The sequence below is a fragment of the Pocillopora damicornis genome, chromosome 13, assembly GCF_964200805.1.
Source record: "Pocillopora damicornis chromosome 13, jaPocDami1.2, whole genome shotgun sequence".
Lineage (NCBI taxonomy): Eukaryota > Metazoa > Cnidaria > Anthozoa > Scleractinia > Pocilloporidae > Pocillopora > Pocillopora damicornis.
The window spans coordinates 18,207,086-18,220,505 of NC_142682.1; the positions used below are offsets into that span (position 1 = coordinate 18,207,086).

General features: G+C 36.5%; 2 protein-coding genes across 3 annotated transcripts in view; one reads left to right on the top strand and one right to left on the bottom strand.

Annotated features, from left to right (window-relative positions):
• LOC113674071 (MAP kinase-activated protein kinase 2) lies at window positions 1–8,705 on the bottom strand. The gene is made up of 10 exons (XM_027190541.2): window positions 8,137–8,705; window positions 5,750–5,889; window positions 4,659–4,723; window positions 4,428–4,507; window positions 4,189–4,315; window positions 3,249–3,324; window positions 2,918–3,042; window positions 2,214–2,299; window positions 1,616–1,696; window positions 1–1,189 (listed from the first exon to the last, which is right to left on the bottom strand). Exons 1-10 carry the CDS (start codon window positions 8,302–8,304, stop codon window positions 1,079–1,081), a joined length of 1,059 nt encoding a protein of 352 aa, XP_027046342.2. The 5' UTR covers window positions 8,305–8,705; the 3' UTR covers window positions 1–1,078.
• The window catches only part of LOC113674112 (substance-K receptor), a 21,330-nt gene continuing 14,400 nt past the window's right edge, over window positions 6,491–13,420 (top strand). Inside the window, exons 1-2 of one of the 2 annotated variants that reach the window (XM_089191459.1) lie at window positions 6,491–6,580; window positions 10,947–10,991. The gene's annotated coding sequence lies outside the window, so the exon portion shown is untranslated. The remainder of the gene's footprint in view (window positions 6,581–10,946; window positions 10,992–13,420) is intronic. The other variant, XM_089191455.1, reaches the window with a different exon arrangement.

Consider the following 13,420-nt stretch of genomic DNA (forward strand, 5'->3'; position numbering starts at 1 on the left):
TTTCAGTTTTTTCTTTAACTTTATTCAGGGAAAACACCCACAAATATCGGGCAAGCGTGCAACATGCTGATTAACAAAACATCAAGTCTGGATTCTGTTGAATTATGATAACTGGATGAAATGGGACAATTTGCTATCGATAGACCGAAAAACATTACGAATTTTACCAATTAAAGCACCCTTCCTAAATATATAAATATTCATTTCTTTCAACATCATTAAGTAATAGTTACAAAAAAAAAAATTCAATCATGGCCAAGAGTCCTCGGACTTTACACAAACGCAAGGGAAAATAACGCGTCTTTATCACGTCATTTTCCTCCCCTCCTTCCCCCGGACAATATTGATTTTATCCTCTTTGATTGCTGACAACATTGGTTCTGGAAAGGGAGGGAGTGTAACCATTGTTAGGGCCCTAACAGCGCATAAATATGTATAGGTAATGTATTGAGTACGTACCGAAAGGACTCTCGACCAGGATTGTAAATTAAATGAATGAGATGCAATTATATTAACAGCGTTTCGCTTAATTTTTTCTGAAGGAGAGGAAACGAGTGAAGTAATGAAGAGTGTTTAAAAGAGATAACTAAGTCAGGTTTGACGATACACTTCCGGTTCATACCAGTTGGTGCAGATAAAAAGCTTATAGTTTTTCTTTTCGTTTCTTTCTTATTTCTTTCTTTTTTATTTCGTTCCTTTTTCTCAGAAAGTAATCATAAACTGGTGAAATGAAAATCAGCCAAGCTAGAGGTTGAGTTGAACACAGCAATTAAATCAACAGAGGCAGCGATACTTCTGCTCTCTACCTCTCTGAAAAAGAACATTCGCTCAACCGCTGACCTCTCGTTGCATGCTCGTCTTTCCCGTCATCGCTAATTGGTTAAAACAAGAAAAGTAACTTAGCAACGATCAATCACAGATATAACACAACAATTTACGAAGCAATGTAATAAGTGTGTTTTTTGGGAATATTTTCGGCGCGAATTTAAAAGGAAAACGGGCGACCTTTATTGGACATCTGTTTCTTCCAAATGGAACTAGTTTTTACATGAACTGTGCATTCCTTCCGTGTTGAAGATCACTTCTTTCTTCGTTTTAACAATGCGTTACTTGACTTGCCAACATCTTTTAGCTTGGTCACCTTGTCAGGCTCAAATCTCATGGAGGCTAAGGCATTTGTCATCTCATCCTGAAAACCAGAAAATAGAACTCATTCGTGAATGCAAGATTAGATGCCGTTTAGTTAGACTGATAGTTTCATTGACAACTTGGACACCTATTATTGAATTAGGACACAAGAAAAGGAAGACAGGACTCAAACCACTCTAGTTCCCTCGTTCATCTCCGTTGGGTGATGTTGCGCGAAGAACAATCGCCACATCTCAAAATCTTCGTAGATCAAATTTCATCAATTACCAAAATTTACTCTTGTTATTAAGGCTATCGATAACACCAAGAAATTGTAGTGGGGACTTGTCTAACACTACGACTCTATACCACTCCAAATGCATTTCGTGCTGGTCATGGCTTTTATGGCTGTCACGCAAAGTTCTCCTATGAAGTATTACGATCGGTTGAGATAAAGAACTTCTTCACATGACAAAGAACTCCTTACCTTGACATCTTGCCAGTTTTCTTCCTCTTCCCTCAAAACAGCTGCCGTGTGCAGTGGTGTGGATGGAACCTCTGTGTAAGCCTGTAGAAAGAAAAAAAATAAATCTTAAAAATTAAGTGAAATCAGTTGTCTGCAAGTCATTGGAAACTCTCGAGCGTATTTTTAAGAAAAAAAAACCGAAACGATGACTTCGAAATTATAACTTTACGTCGCTACCCGAGTTGATGAAATGTCTCAGCACTGAAGTATTGTCTACATGAAGGTTTAGCGAAAGCCATCATGCAACTCTAAGTCGCTAGGCAAAAGACGCAAAATTTCCTCTCAGATCAAGTAAGAGTTCTTGCACACTTGCTTTGCCCTTCCTCGCTTAGTTGTAAATAATGGTGTGAGCCGACGAAGTAGGAGGGCAAACAGTCTTAGATCTAGAGATTATAATTTCTTGTCTTAGATGTATTATTGCTGTAAAGAAGTTCACATCATTAATTGATATGACGGCAGGTTACCCAGGCCCTGGGTGACTCACTTTGAGAGAAAAGGGCACAAAGTCAGAGCAAAACAGACGAGTTTCCATCGCATAAAAATAGTCTTGTTAACATACCTTAATCCAAGGATTGTTCATAACTTGCTCCACAGTGAACCTGTTTTGCGGATCTGTCCTTAGAAGGCCTCTTATTAATTCCTTAGCTGTTGCAAAAAAATTGTTCACTCATTTAAAAAGTAAATAACGACTATGACACATTTATAACGTTAACTTGAGTTTCGCGAAAGTCACTAGGGGAGCTCTGACTCGAAGTAGTGTGCTTATTTCGTTTTTCAAATTTAAAACTCTAAAGTATTCTTTTTTATTTATTAAATGACTTTCCTGATTTGCTTTAAAAAACAGTTTCCCAACCCTATAGGTAACAATGTAACATACACTGGACCAGCTTGCAAGCAAGTGCTGATTATATGCGCTCCAGAACGCGCGTCTTTTCCGCCCACGGGAAGTTTTGAGACGCGCCGGGGAGAGTTTTCAGTGCCAGACCCCTAGCAGACCTCTCATTCGCGTTGCTCAAAGACTCATACTTTCCCGCGAAAAAAGAAACGCTCGTGCTCAGTGGTAATAGACCGTAACAGTGAGGGCCTGACTGGAGCGATGATCCTCATAAGATGGGGAGGGGTGGTTAAGGTGTCTGGTATTCTTGGCTAGTTAAGCATTACGTAACTATACTAAACAGCTATTCTCGAATGTTCTAGTCTTCGATGAGGACTTTTTAAAAGAAAAGGAAAAACGGGTGAGTAAAACGTTATTCCCATCCATACCTTGTGTAGACACCCTGCTCCACTCTGGGTTCGGGAAGTCATACTGGCCTTGTCTAATTCGCTTCCGCATTCCAGGAGAAATGGCTGCTCCGTGATTGCTATAGAAAGGCGGAAACCCACAAAGGCTACAAATAAACAAAAGACAGACAAACTTAATTAGGCGCAACCTTTAATGTACGTGTACCTCAATGGATGTCGCAATATCTCAAACGAAGTTAAAAGCATATATTGTGATTCAATTTTTTAATAATTCGAAATCTTTTTTCCTGTTTCAAACTGTATTAACATAAGCTATCATATCCAGAGAAAAATTCATCTAAAAAATACTTACAGAATGTACATAATGACTCCTAATGACCACAAATCACACATCTTGTCATAACTCTCTGGGCCTAACACTTCAGGTGCTGAATGTGGTGGACCAAGAAAAGTGAAAATTAGTAGTCGCTAATTGTGCCCTTACTTACATGTAAATTAACAGTATCCCACGTTTTATGTCTGTGACAATACTCAGAAGTTGAAGATGCTCACAGCTATTAAATTTTTCTCCCCCGAGGCAAGGAACTGGCTTCTTGAGAAGAGACGAAAGATTTCCATTTAACTGCATATTATTCTCAAGCAAAGCATAAGTCCAAAAGGTTAACTGTCACTTCCACCATTGTTTTCATTAATGAAATAACTGCATAACTGCTTTCACGGTCACGTACAATGAAGCATGGGGTTATATCGAAATCTTTCTCGCGATACTATTGATTTCCCTTCTGAACAGAACGAGTTTAAATTCAATTATTTGGCAAAAAAAAAACAGTGGAAAGGCAGAAAACACGTTCTGTTCCTTTTTGGCCGAAGTGAAGCTACTTCTTAATCTCTCTTACAACAAAATTGTTGCTTACCGATAGTAAACTTGGAAAGTCATAAACAGTGCACTGGCTACATGCATATAATTGTTCATCTAGTAAAGACTTTGTAAATTATGAAGTGACCGGATTTAAACTTTTAGATGAAAATACTACCTTAGTCTCCAAGGAACACAGATAATCTATGATATTAACCCTTTCACTCTTAAGATCTTATTAGTAATTCTCCCAACTGGCCTGCAATAAAATTCTTATGATGTTAATAAGGAGAATTTTGAATTGGATAATAAAAATCCCTTAATTTATATTTTTCTTTTTCTCATCACTTGTCTCCTTGATAAGGACAAATTCCGTCTTGGTCACTCATAGGAGTTCAGTACGAGGATGCTCAGGGCTTTTAGGGATCAAACTTACCAACATAGTAAGGAGTGTAACAAGGAGTTTTAAGATCCAAGCCAGTTGTTGTTTCCTTGGCAAAACCAAAATCTGTCAGCTTGAGCAGAGCATCGTGAGTTCGATCTAAATACAACAAGTTCTCAGGCTGTAAAAAAAAAAAGTATAAATGAAGTGAATACCAATGGGGTTCAAAGTGTGTTATTCACAATATGCTTTATGTTAAATGTTAGATCAGTACATATTATGGTACACTGTACCTTCAGGTCCCGATGCGCAATGTTAAGTGAGTGAAGATGAGCAATGGCTATAGTGACCTGCCGCACAATGGCAGCTGCCTCTGAAAAAGCAAGTGGGAAACATCTCAATAAATTGTACACTATCAGCACTTTCAACTTACAACAATTTGTAGTTTTAAGAACACTGATGCTGTGACTTATTCTTTCCTGTAGCATGAAATCACCAATAAATCTGCACTTTGTCACACCTACCTCTCTCGGTAAACGGAGAATCGCCCCTCTGTTGAATTCTCTCAAACAGCTCTCCACCAGTCATGCTACAAGAAAACAATTATTCAGTGTGAAAATGCAAATCAGGAGGCTGAGTCGCTCAAATCCTCTCACATCGTATGCGTATGTGAAGGCTTATCAAGCAGAAAGCCATCAAACTGTGAATTTTCCTTTCATTTGAGGAACACTGTATTTTAAAATTGCAACAATGTCTCCTTGGGATGACTCTCATACATATGTGTATAATTAGGCCACCAAAATAATTAGCAAAAAATCCAAATAAATTTTAAAAACCTTCAAGCTTTGACTTCAATTCAAATTTTCCGATTCAATTTTTCATTTAAGTTTCCAATTCTCAGATAAAAAAATAACTTTGCAAAATTGGCTTGATATCATAAAAATTATGGCCCAATTGGGTTAATTAAAAAGACTGTATTTGTTATCTGATGCTTTGCTCAGTAGCCTAATATGAGAAAGAAGGTTGCCTGCTGTTTTGTAGAAACACACTCATCATATATGTGTGAGTGTCATTTGGTTTTTACCCACTCAGCACAGAAACTCTAACAATGGTCAACAGTTAAGTCCTCAAATTTGAAAACTGCCACAAAACAAAATAATGATAACCACTCAGCACAGAAACTCTAACAATGGTCAACAGTTAAGTCCTCAAATTTGAAAACTGCCACAAAACAAAATAATGATTACCAAAAGTTATACAATACAATACAAATCCTACTCGCCATTCCTAAAAAGAAAGGTGTTTATATCACAAAATTAATAAGTTTTCAGTACTTTTTACTTTTTTAAAAACAAATTTTTAATAGATGGCAAGGGGGCCCCCAGAAACCATGAGGCTTATATCAAGGAGGCCTCCTTACTAAAATTAATAAATAAATAGAGAAACCTTTATATATAAGTGATATGCATTCAAACCACCAATTTGCATACTAGTATCTATCAATTTAGAAAAAAACTTTTAGGACATCTTCGAAAAGAAGCAAAAGTTTCAAAGTCTCTAATATCTTTAGGGTTAGGAATTCTTCAATTTTGATCCTTGAAATGAAAAAAATTACCATTCCATGATGACCAGTAAGCAATCACTCCTGGCATACTTGTTTTCATAAACATCCTTGATACCAACAATATAAGGGCATCCTGTTGCCTTCCAATGAAGTTCCACCTCACGCCGAGCTTTTGCATTGTCCTGTAGAACCTTCAAAATATCAAAAGACTAGTTAGAGTTTTGATAAAATGTAGATAATCATGAAGAATTGAAATTTATATCCTCATAACAATTGAACACAGCTTATCCGAGAGTGCGGAATTCTGATAAAAAATTTCAGAACTGGCAACCAAGGTCAAAAGAGGTGTCTATCCAGCAAACAGGTAACAAGAATACGAACTTCTTGTGACTAGCAAACAAGGAAACAGATATTTCATCGCAATAAAGATAATAGGTAATGGCAATAGCACTGAATGGAGAACAATTTGGTTTGTAATAATGAATGATTGACAACCATGAAGCAGGAGTCCCATTTTACTTACCAGCATGTTTACAAACAATTGAATGATACAAAGTCATGTTACCAAATAATCAAAATTATTGAGAAACTATCTAGCCATTGGTTTTTTATTTAACAGTTAACTCTGAGAAATAAGTGACAACAAAAAGCACACACAACATATACTGCCCAAATATGCAGGCATGACACATACACAATCCTTAGCATTGATTGGTGCCAATGAAACAACTGGTTGCTGGAATCATTGTTCATTTCCTGTAATGACTAATCAGTTCATTTTGGTTGTATTCAGAAGACCCAGCGAAAAGTACTGTCATAGTAAAACAGCAGGGAATGACAAGAACAATTATATCAGTTTGTGGAGGTAACCATCTTATAAAGGTGAGTACACAACCACCAGGGCGTGAAATTGCACCTAATACAGGCACCAATGCGACTAAATTTTTTTTTACTTTGGCGACCAAATCCTGAAAATTAGTTACCAAATTGGCAACTAGAATGTTTGATCATAACCTTACCTAGAGATATAGTAAATTAAAAAGATTTGCAAAGATAAATCTGCAGCAAACTTCCTCATTAAGTTTGTTTCCAAAACACAACAGATGCATCTCAATCAATAACTAGATTTAGGATGGATTTAGGTGAGCTTGAACGTTGCATATCATCCATTCTATTGTCAACTTTATTTCTAGAACAATGACAGCGTAAAAAAAGGGTTTGTTTGTCTTTGAAAATGGCAACCAACTTTTTTTGAATTGGCTACCACTTTGAATAATTTAGGAGCCAAGTGGCTATCAGAAAAAAAAAAATCAATTTCACACCCTGCACCACCTTTCCCTGTTACTGTCTTACGTAAAAAAATCACATCATACCTATATCACTCAACCAAATGCAGCTGTATTTTGATATTTATACTTCAATATACTTATATCGTATATTTCAATGACTATATAATATCCATCTAATGAGAATATTAAATAGCTTTATACTCATTAACTAGAAGCTACATGAACTTGAGAAAATAGCACAAAGCTTGAGGACCAATGTAGGTCAGGTTAACTTTAAACTAGTTCAAGAGCATACCAGTGTAGATTAAATAAAATGACATCTTGCAAATAATTATAAGAAATTCGGGTAAAATTTTTGCACAGCCCCATACTATTGTAAAACAAATCTGTTTTCCCAATTGCAATCTATTGTTTTTTGACATTGTTTTCTCTATCCAAGAACTGAATGCATAATGTAGTATGGGGCTGTGCGGAAATTTTACCGAAATTTGCACACAAGAATCGCCAGATTCAAATATTTGTAAATTGTGTCAGAGGTTCTGGCCACCCTTCAGGACTTAGTCCCACACAAAACTGTTAAAAAATGCGACGGATATCATTTTTACGGTGCATGCAATTTTTTGACATTGTGGCACTGTACGTGAAATATGTACAATTACTCTGATCAATCCTATGAAGACTATATTGCTGTTAACAAGGGTTCTGCCTTGTTCTCGAAGATTTCTGAAGTCGCACAATTTTCTAGTTCCAATTCATATGCATGGATAAGGAAAAACAACCCGACAGTGACTTTCGTTACTATGTACATTCATGCATGTAAGTGAAAATAATCTGACGGGAAACAACCGAAATATGAAGTTTTTTAACAAGCTGCATGTAATGGAAAGACTACAAGACTTACGTAATCCGAATCGAACAAAGTTCCCGTTCAATGCACCGAAAACAAATTAGCGAAGAAATAAACGATCGGATGCAAAGAAATGTAGAACATACGGTGTGCAAAATCAGTTAACCGCATCGCCCACACGATTGATTTTCAACATCACAATTAAGATCGCCTGAGAAAACGTGCATATTTAATGCTAAGAACAACAAATCCTGACAACGTTGACTCAGTTAATGGTAGTTAATCATGGTAGTTTTACTCACCTTTAAGGCGTATTGTTTTCCTGATTTCTTCTCAAAACATTCTACAACTTTGCCATTAATTCCCACACCTAAGACCCTTTGCGAGAGGTCATAGTCGTTTGTAATGAGAGTGGTCTTCGCTTTTAGTGGCGGAGGTAACTTAAACAACAACTTATTACTCGATGACATGACTTAATGCTTGTAAAAACACTATAAGAGTTCGTACAAGACGATAACTATCGCTATTACTCTAGCTAGCGAGAACGATGAACTAAAATATGCTGAGCCCGTGAAAAATTACCAAGCCGCCATGTTTAATTTCGAGCAACAACCTAAAAGACTGGGTCAGAAACACATCTATTTGGGTGCCGGAAGTTGCATGATATTTCGCAATAGACAGGAAAGTTGAGTAGAACGGTAAGCAAATTTTAAAAAAATTTGCCAACCCACTCAGAAATATCGTTGAATAGATTGGAATAAACGGAACAAATTTCTTTTTGATGAATTGTTGCAGGATTTGTTGTCTTGAGTGAATGTTATTGACCAGAACCGCTTTGGAGGGAAAATATGTCGGCTTTGAAGTTCTGTCTGGCAAATAGCTGCACGTCGGACCGCAAAAATTAACATGTAAACACTGCTATTTCCGGTTGCCTCGACCTTTGTTTGGCATGCGTCAATAACTTAAACTTTTCAAGATAAGATTACAGAATATAAAAACGGAAATGTTCAAAAAGATTTTTTTTAAGGGTCGTTTATTCAAAGTCCATCGCTAGAATATTGTAACTGAGAAGTTGTCTCTTTATCAAAAGGGAACTTCAAAGCTTGGACCTCGGCCTATAATTCCATTGTATTACAATGGAAAACAAACCTTGAAAAAGGACATCCGCAACTCTGAATAGAAACGTATGGTGCTATTTATATCTATACATTACCATATTTAGGATACAATAATACCCTCGGTCACTTACCATATTTAAATTTGGCTCTCAGACTCTTAGAGTTCAGGAGACTCTCAGAGGCTACTCAAGGATAGATTCAGTTATTGATAGCTGAAAGAAACCAATGCTATTAAGCATAGATAGATAGATAGATGAATGGTGCCAATTTTCCTCACTTGCAGCCAAGGGCTGAATTGCGGAGGAACCAGAGAGGTGAGATCGGACGTCAGCATATTATATAATTGACATTATTGCTCGCTGTGGCAGCTCGTGCGAAGCATTTTTTCTGCGAGTGTCTACTTTCACGGTGATTTTGTGTCCCTAACATTTTCCATGTTTTTTGCTATCTTTTGCACTCTCTATATTCTCCTGTATACTCCGCGGCTTTTCATCGCGCCGTCTCCTCCCACGGCTTTGACCCATCTTTTACTTTCAGCTAAATTCCTATTCTGTTACTGATAGGTACTGTTACTGATAGGTTTCCTAATCCATTTATTTCTGGCTCTGAAAGATCCATTTCCGGCGTGTTCGGGCCCGCAAGCCCTAAGCATCCCCCAGTGAATGTGTCGGTTTCCCGACGGGGGTTATTTTCCCAGACACTTAACAAAGTGTTTTGTTTTTGCGTCAGCCTTTAAGATACTATATTGTATCTTAACTACTGAGGGAACACGACAGACAAGTTTGAAGTTTGAGGGACCCTGAAATGTGATAGGAAAGTGCTCAAATAAAAGATTAACATTTTGCCGAATAGTTCATAATGGCACGCCGGGTCAATTAGCAGGTTAGTTTTATTTTCAAAATTCTGCAATATCTCGAATTGATTTTGGTATAGGCGTTAGGTATAAGGGGTTGTTATTTTTATGAAAATATAATTGTGACAACTGGCAGTAACATATCGATGTTGTCGCATAAACCATTTTTGATTCCGTATAATCGGATAACGGTATAAACATGCTGGTTTAAAAACAATTCTGTCGTCAATTTTTTCCAAAACTTGTTTTTCTACAATAAAAATTCTTGTTCGGTCATAAACAAGTTCACCTAAATAAGTAAACAAAAAATTGAGAGGAGGGGAGAAGCACTTTTGGTCGAAATTTTCAGTCTTAAGCTCTTGCGTTTCATAGACTTTATCACTGACTTAGATAATAGCGATCGGCCCTCAAAGTCAGTCAATAAAGGCAAATATCAAATCTGATAGTTGTGGCCGATCTCAAAAGAATTAAAAAGTTCAAACAAATTCACGAATTGTCTTGTTTTTCTATAAAACTTTGTCAGTCAAACAAAGAGTTAACGCTTAATTTTATCTGATCAAACTGGTTTCCTTTTCGAAGCTAAAGATATTAATTGGTAGTAAAAAAGAAATTCATCAAAGTAAGAACTGTGCTTTGTGCAATCAATATAAGTGGAAAAAATTAGCATAAAACCTTATCAAATGCAAAGTGTGGTTATGGTATTGGGTACTAGCAGATGCGGTAGGATTCATGTACCCGTTAACGATTAACAAATAGTGCTATCATTGAAGGAGACCCACTCAACAAGCATTAAGTAAACAATAAATTTCACACGAAAAATACGATTCCCAATCAAGATTAAACGTAGGTTAATTTCCGTGTAAGAAGAACATCTTATTATTTGTCCATTTGATCTCTAGATTGGTCCACCAAAAAATTTTGGCCTAAAGCGCCACTAGAAATTTACGGAAACAAGATTATTTGCATACTTACCAGCTGCAATCATAGTTGTAACATTAAATATTAAACTCTATACTCACTTTTTCAGCAGTTTTATAATTCTCTGCGTAGGTGTTAATAACAAGTGAAGAAAAACACTATCGTTATATTTTTAAAAAATTCATTCTTTACGTTTCCTTCCTTTTATTTGTCTCCTTGTTAGATCTATTTGGAAAGAAACAAATCGGAGAGCTTTGAGGCGCCTAAGGTAAGTAGGAAGCATGGGTTAGATTTTGGTTTAGTTACTTTTTCTTAATCCTTCAGATTTGCATTGTATGGCAAGTCACCTGTAATACTTATCCACTAGAAATCATCAAGAAACAACTTGGGCGAGGATTAAAACAGTAAGTCGGGCTACATCGGGTTTTATTCATAATTGAATTAAGAGAAAGTAATTGAATTAGAGTTTTGGCGTTTTTTGTAAATTTCAACACCATTTTCACGGCTTTTCTGGTTCGGAGATAATCAAATATAAAACTTTCCCGGAGCGATCTGGATTGTAGAGTTGGATAAAAAGGATGGAAAACTAAACTCACTCAATTTAAAACCCTGAGAGCATTTGAAAGCTGATAACTGAGCCAATATCAGGGAAATAGAAATTCTTGATAACTGTAAATCTAAAGTGTATTCAATTTAAAATCAAACCGATCTATGATTCTGGTTGACGCTGACTTTAACTTGAAGAATGTCTCTGACAGGCTATTCCCCAAAGCTTCTGCGATCTCATGAGCTGATTTTCACTTGTCAGACTTCTAATACTGGGATTAACCTGAAAACCAAATTTAATACAATGAGCTTGGAAAAAAAAAACAATAACAATCCTCTTGAAGTAAAAGCCTTTTCGCGAATGCAGGTTATTTTTGAGAGAAGGTTATTGTCTAACCATAAATACTCAGAAATTTATTTCCTTTCTGAGTTATTTGGCAGCGCTCGATAGCCAGAGAAACCAATTTAGAACTTTCCAGTAGTTTTCCTTCATTTTTCTTGATATTATCAGTTGATTGCCTGCAGTAACGCCTTTCAGCAATTTTCCACTTGCGTTATGAATGCAATAGCAGCAATATTTGCAAGAAGAAAGTCGTCAGAACAAAGGTGGCGACAAAACAAACTTAATTTACTTGTTTGGAAACCTTTCCTTACTGCTTTTCTTCCCAAAAACACAAATAAACTCCCACACATGTTGGACAAAATCATCAAATAAATCATTTATTCGAAATCGAAGTTTTTAGGATGTCTGGAGAGGTTTGTAATTCAGAAATTGAACACAAATAGAATTCGTGCTGACCAAATATCAGATATTACGCTAATTCGACATGATGCATGCCCAAAATTGTTAAATAAACCTGCTGATTAAATTCAATGGTGAGCGCTATCCATTTAGTCTTTCCTGTGTATGACCGTGTTGGGTCAAACAGCTTGTAAAGTCAAAAAATTGAATCAGGTGCAAGTTAACGCGCTTAGTCGGCATACATTTTAATCAAATTAGCGCTACGTTAGGATAACCATATAAGGCCATTGTTATACTCTTGGACCTGTTGAGCGGACATTCACAGGACTCTCTCTGGAGCCCGCTTCGATCACCGGTGTTCCCTTGTTGTAGAGTTTTTCCACTGGTAATTTTACAAAACGCGATGGTCAAAATTAGGAAATGCTGATCAGTGACAGACGTTTGAATAACTGAGGGGTATGCTATGCCTTTAGAAGAAAAAACACTTAACCATTTATTAAAGTAGCATTGTATCTTATTTTATTACCGATGTAATACCTCAGTGAGTTTTCAACAGCAAAATTAATTGTAAAAGAAGACATGTTTTGAGAGTCAGCAAGAATGTGGGACGCTGTATCATTCAAAACCCTTGTTATCAAAAAGATAAGTATGTCCGTTTTAAATCAGATGATTTCAAAATCTCTAAGTCGTTTGGATGAAGAAATGATTTTCAAAATACTTTAACGTGCATAGATAGAATGCGTGTCATGATAATTAGCTTAGAAAATTGACCTTTGTTAAAAGCCGGGTGAAGGTTTACCGAGTGTTAACTCACAGCTTTACTTATTTCAGACATGGCATCTACAGAAGCTTTAAATTCAGGCACTCACTTGATATTTAATCTATCAGAGTCACTCTCCAACAGAGTAAAACATGCAATCTTCATTTCACTCAAACAGTTATTTTATATTGATTTCCAGTCGACATTTATTCAATACAGTACTGCACACACATGCAACCAGTCAAGCACATTTACTGTATATCATGAAATGCCGAAAACTTTAAAGGTACCCGTAAAAATATGCGTAATTAACCAAGCGTGAGGTCAAGATAGCTGATGAATATAGGCCGAATTCTCCTTTCGCGATATTATGGACCGAGAAGTCGGTGTTCACTAAGTCGTATTAAAGGAACCGGGCTATGTAGAGCCATCTTGATCGATCAAGCTTGGTTAGTGAAGGATTCTTTTATACAACAAAAAGATGTCGTTTCAATAAGAATCACGAATGACTTGATAATTTTTCCTTTATTTTGACTATGTCTACCGCTTGTTACGATTCCATCGTCTAACATTGTCCGAAAATTTTAAACTTTGTAAGTCCGCTCCACGCAATTCTTTGTTCTGTACGGGATTAAAGCGGGCAATCTCG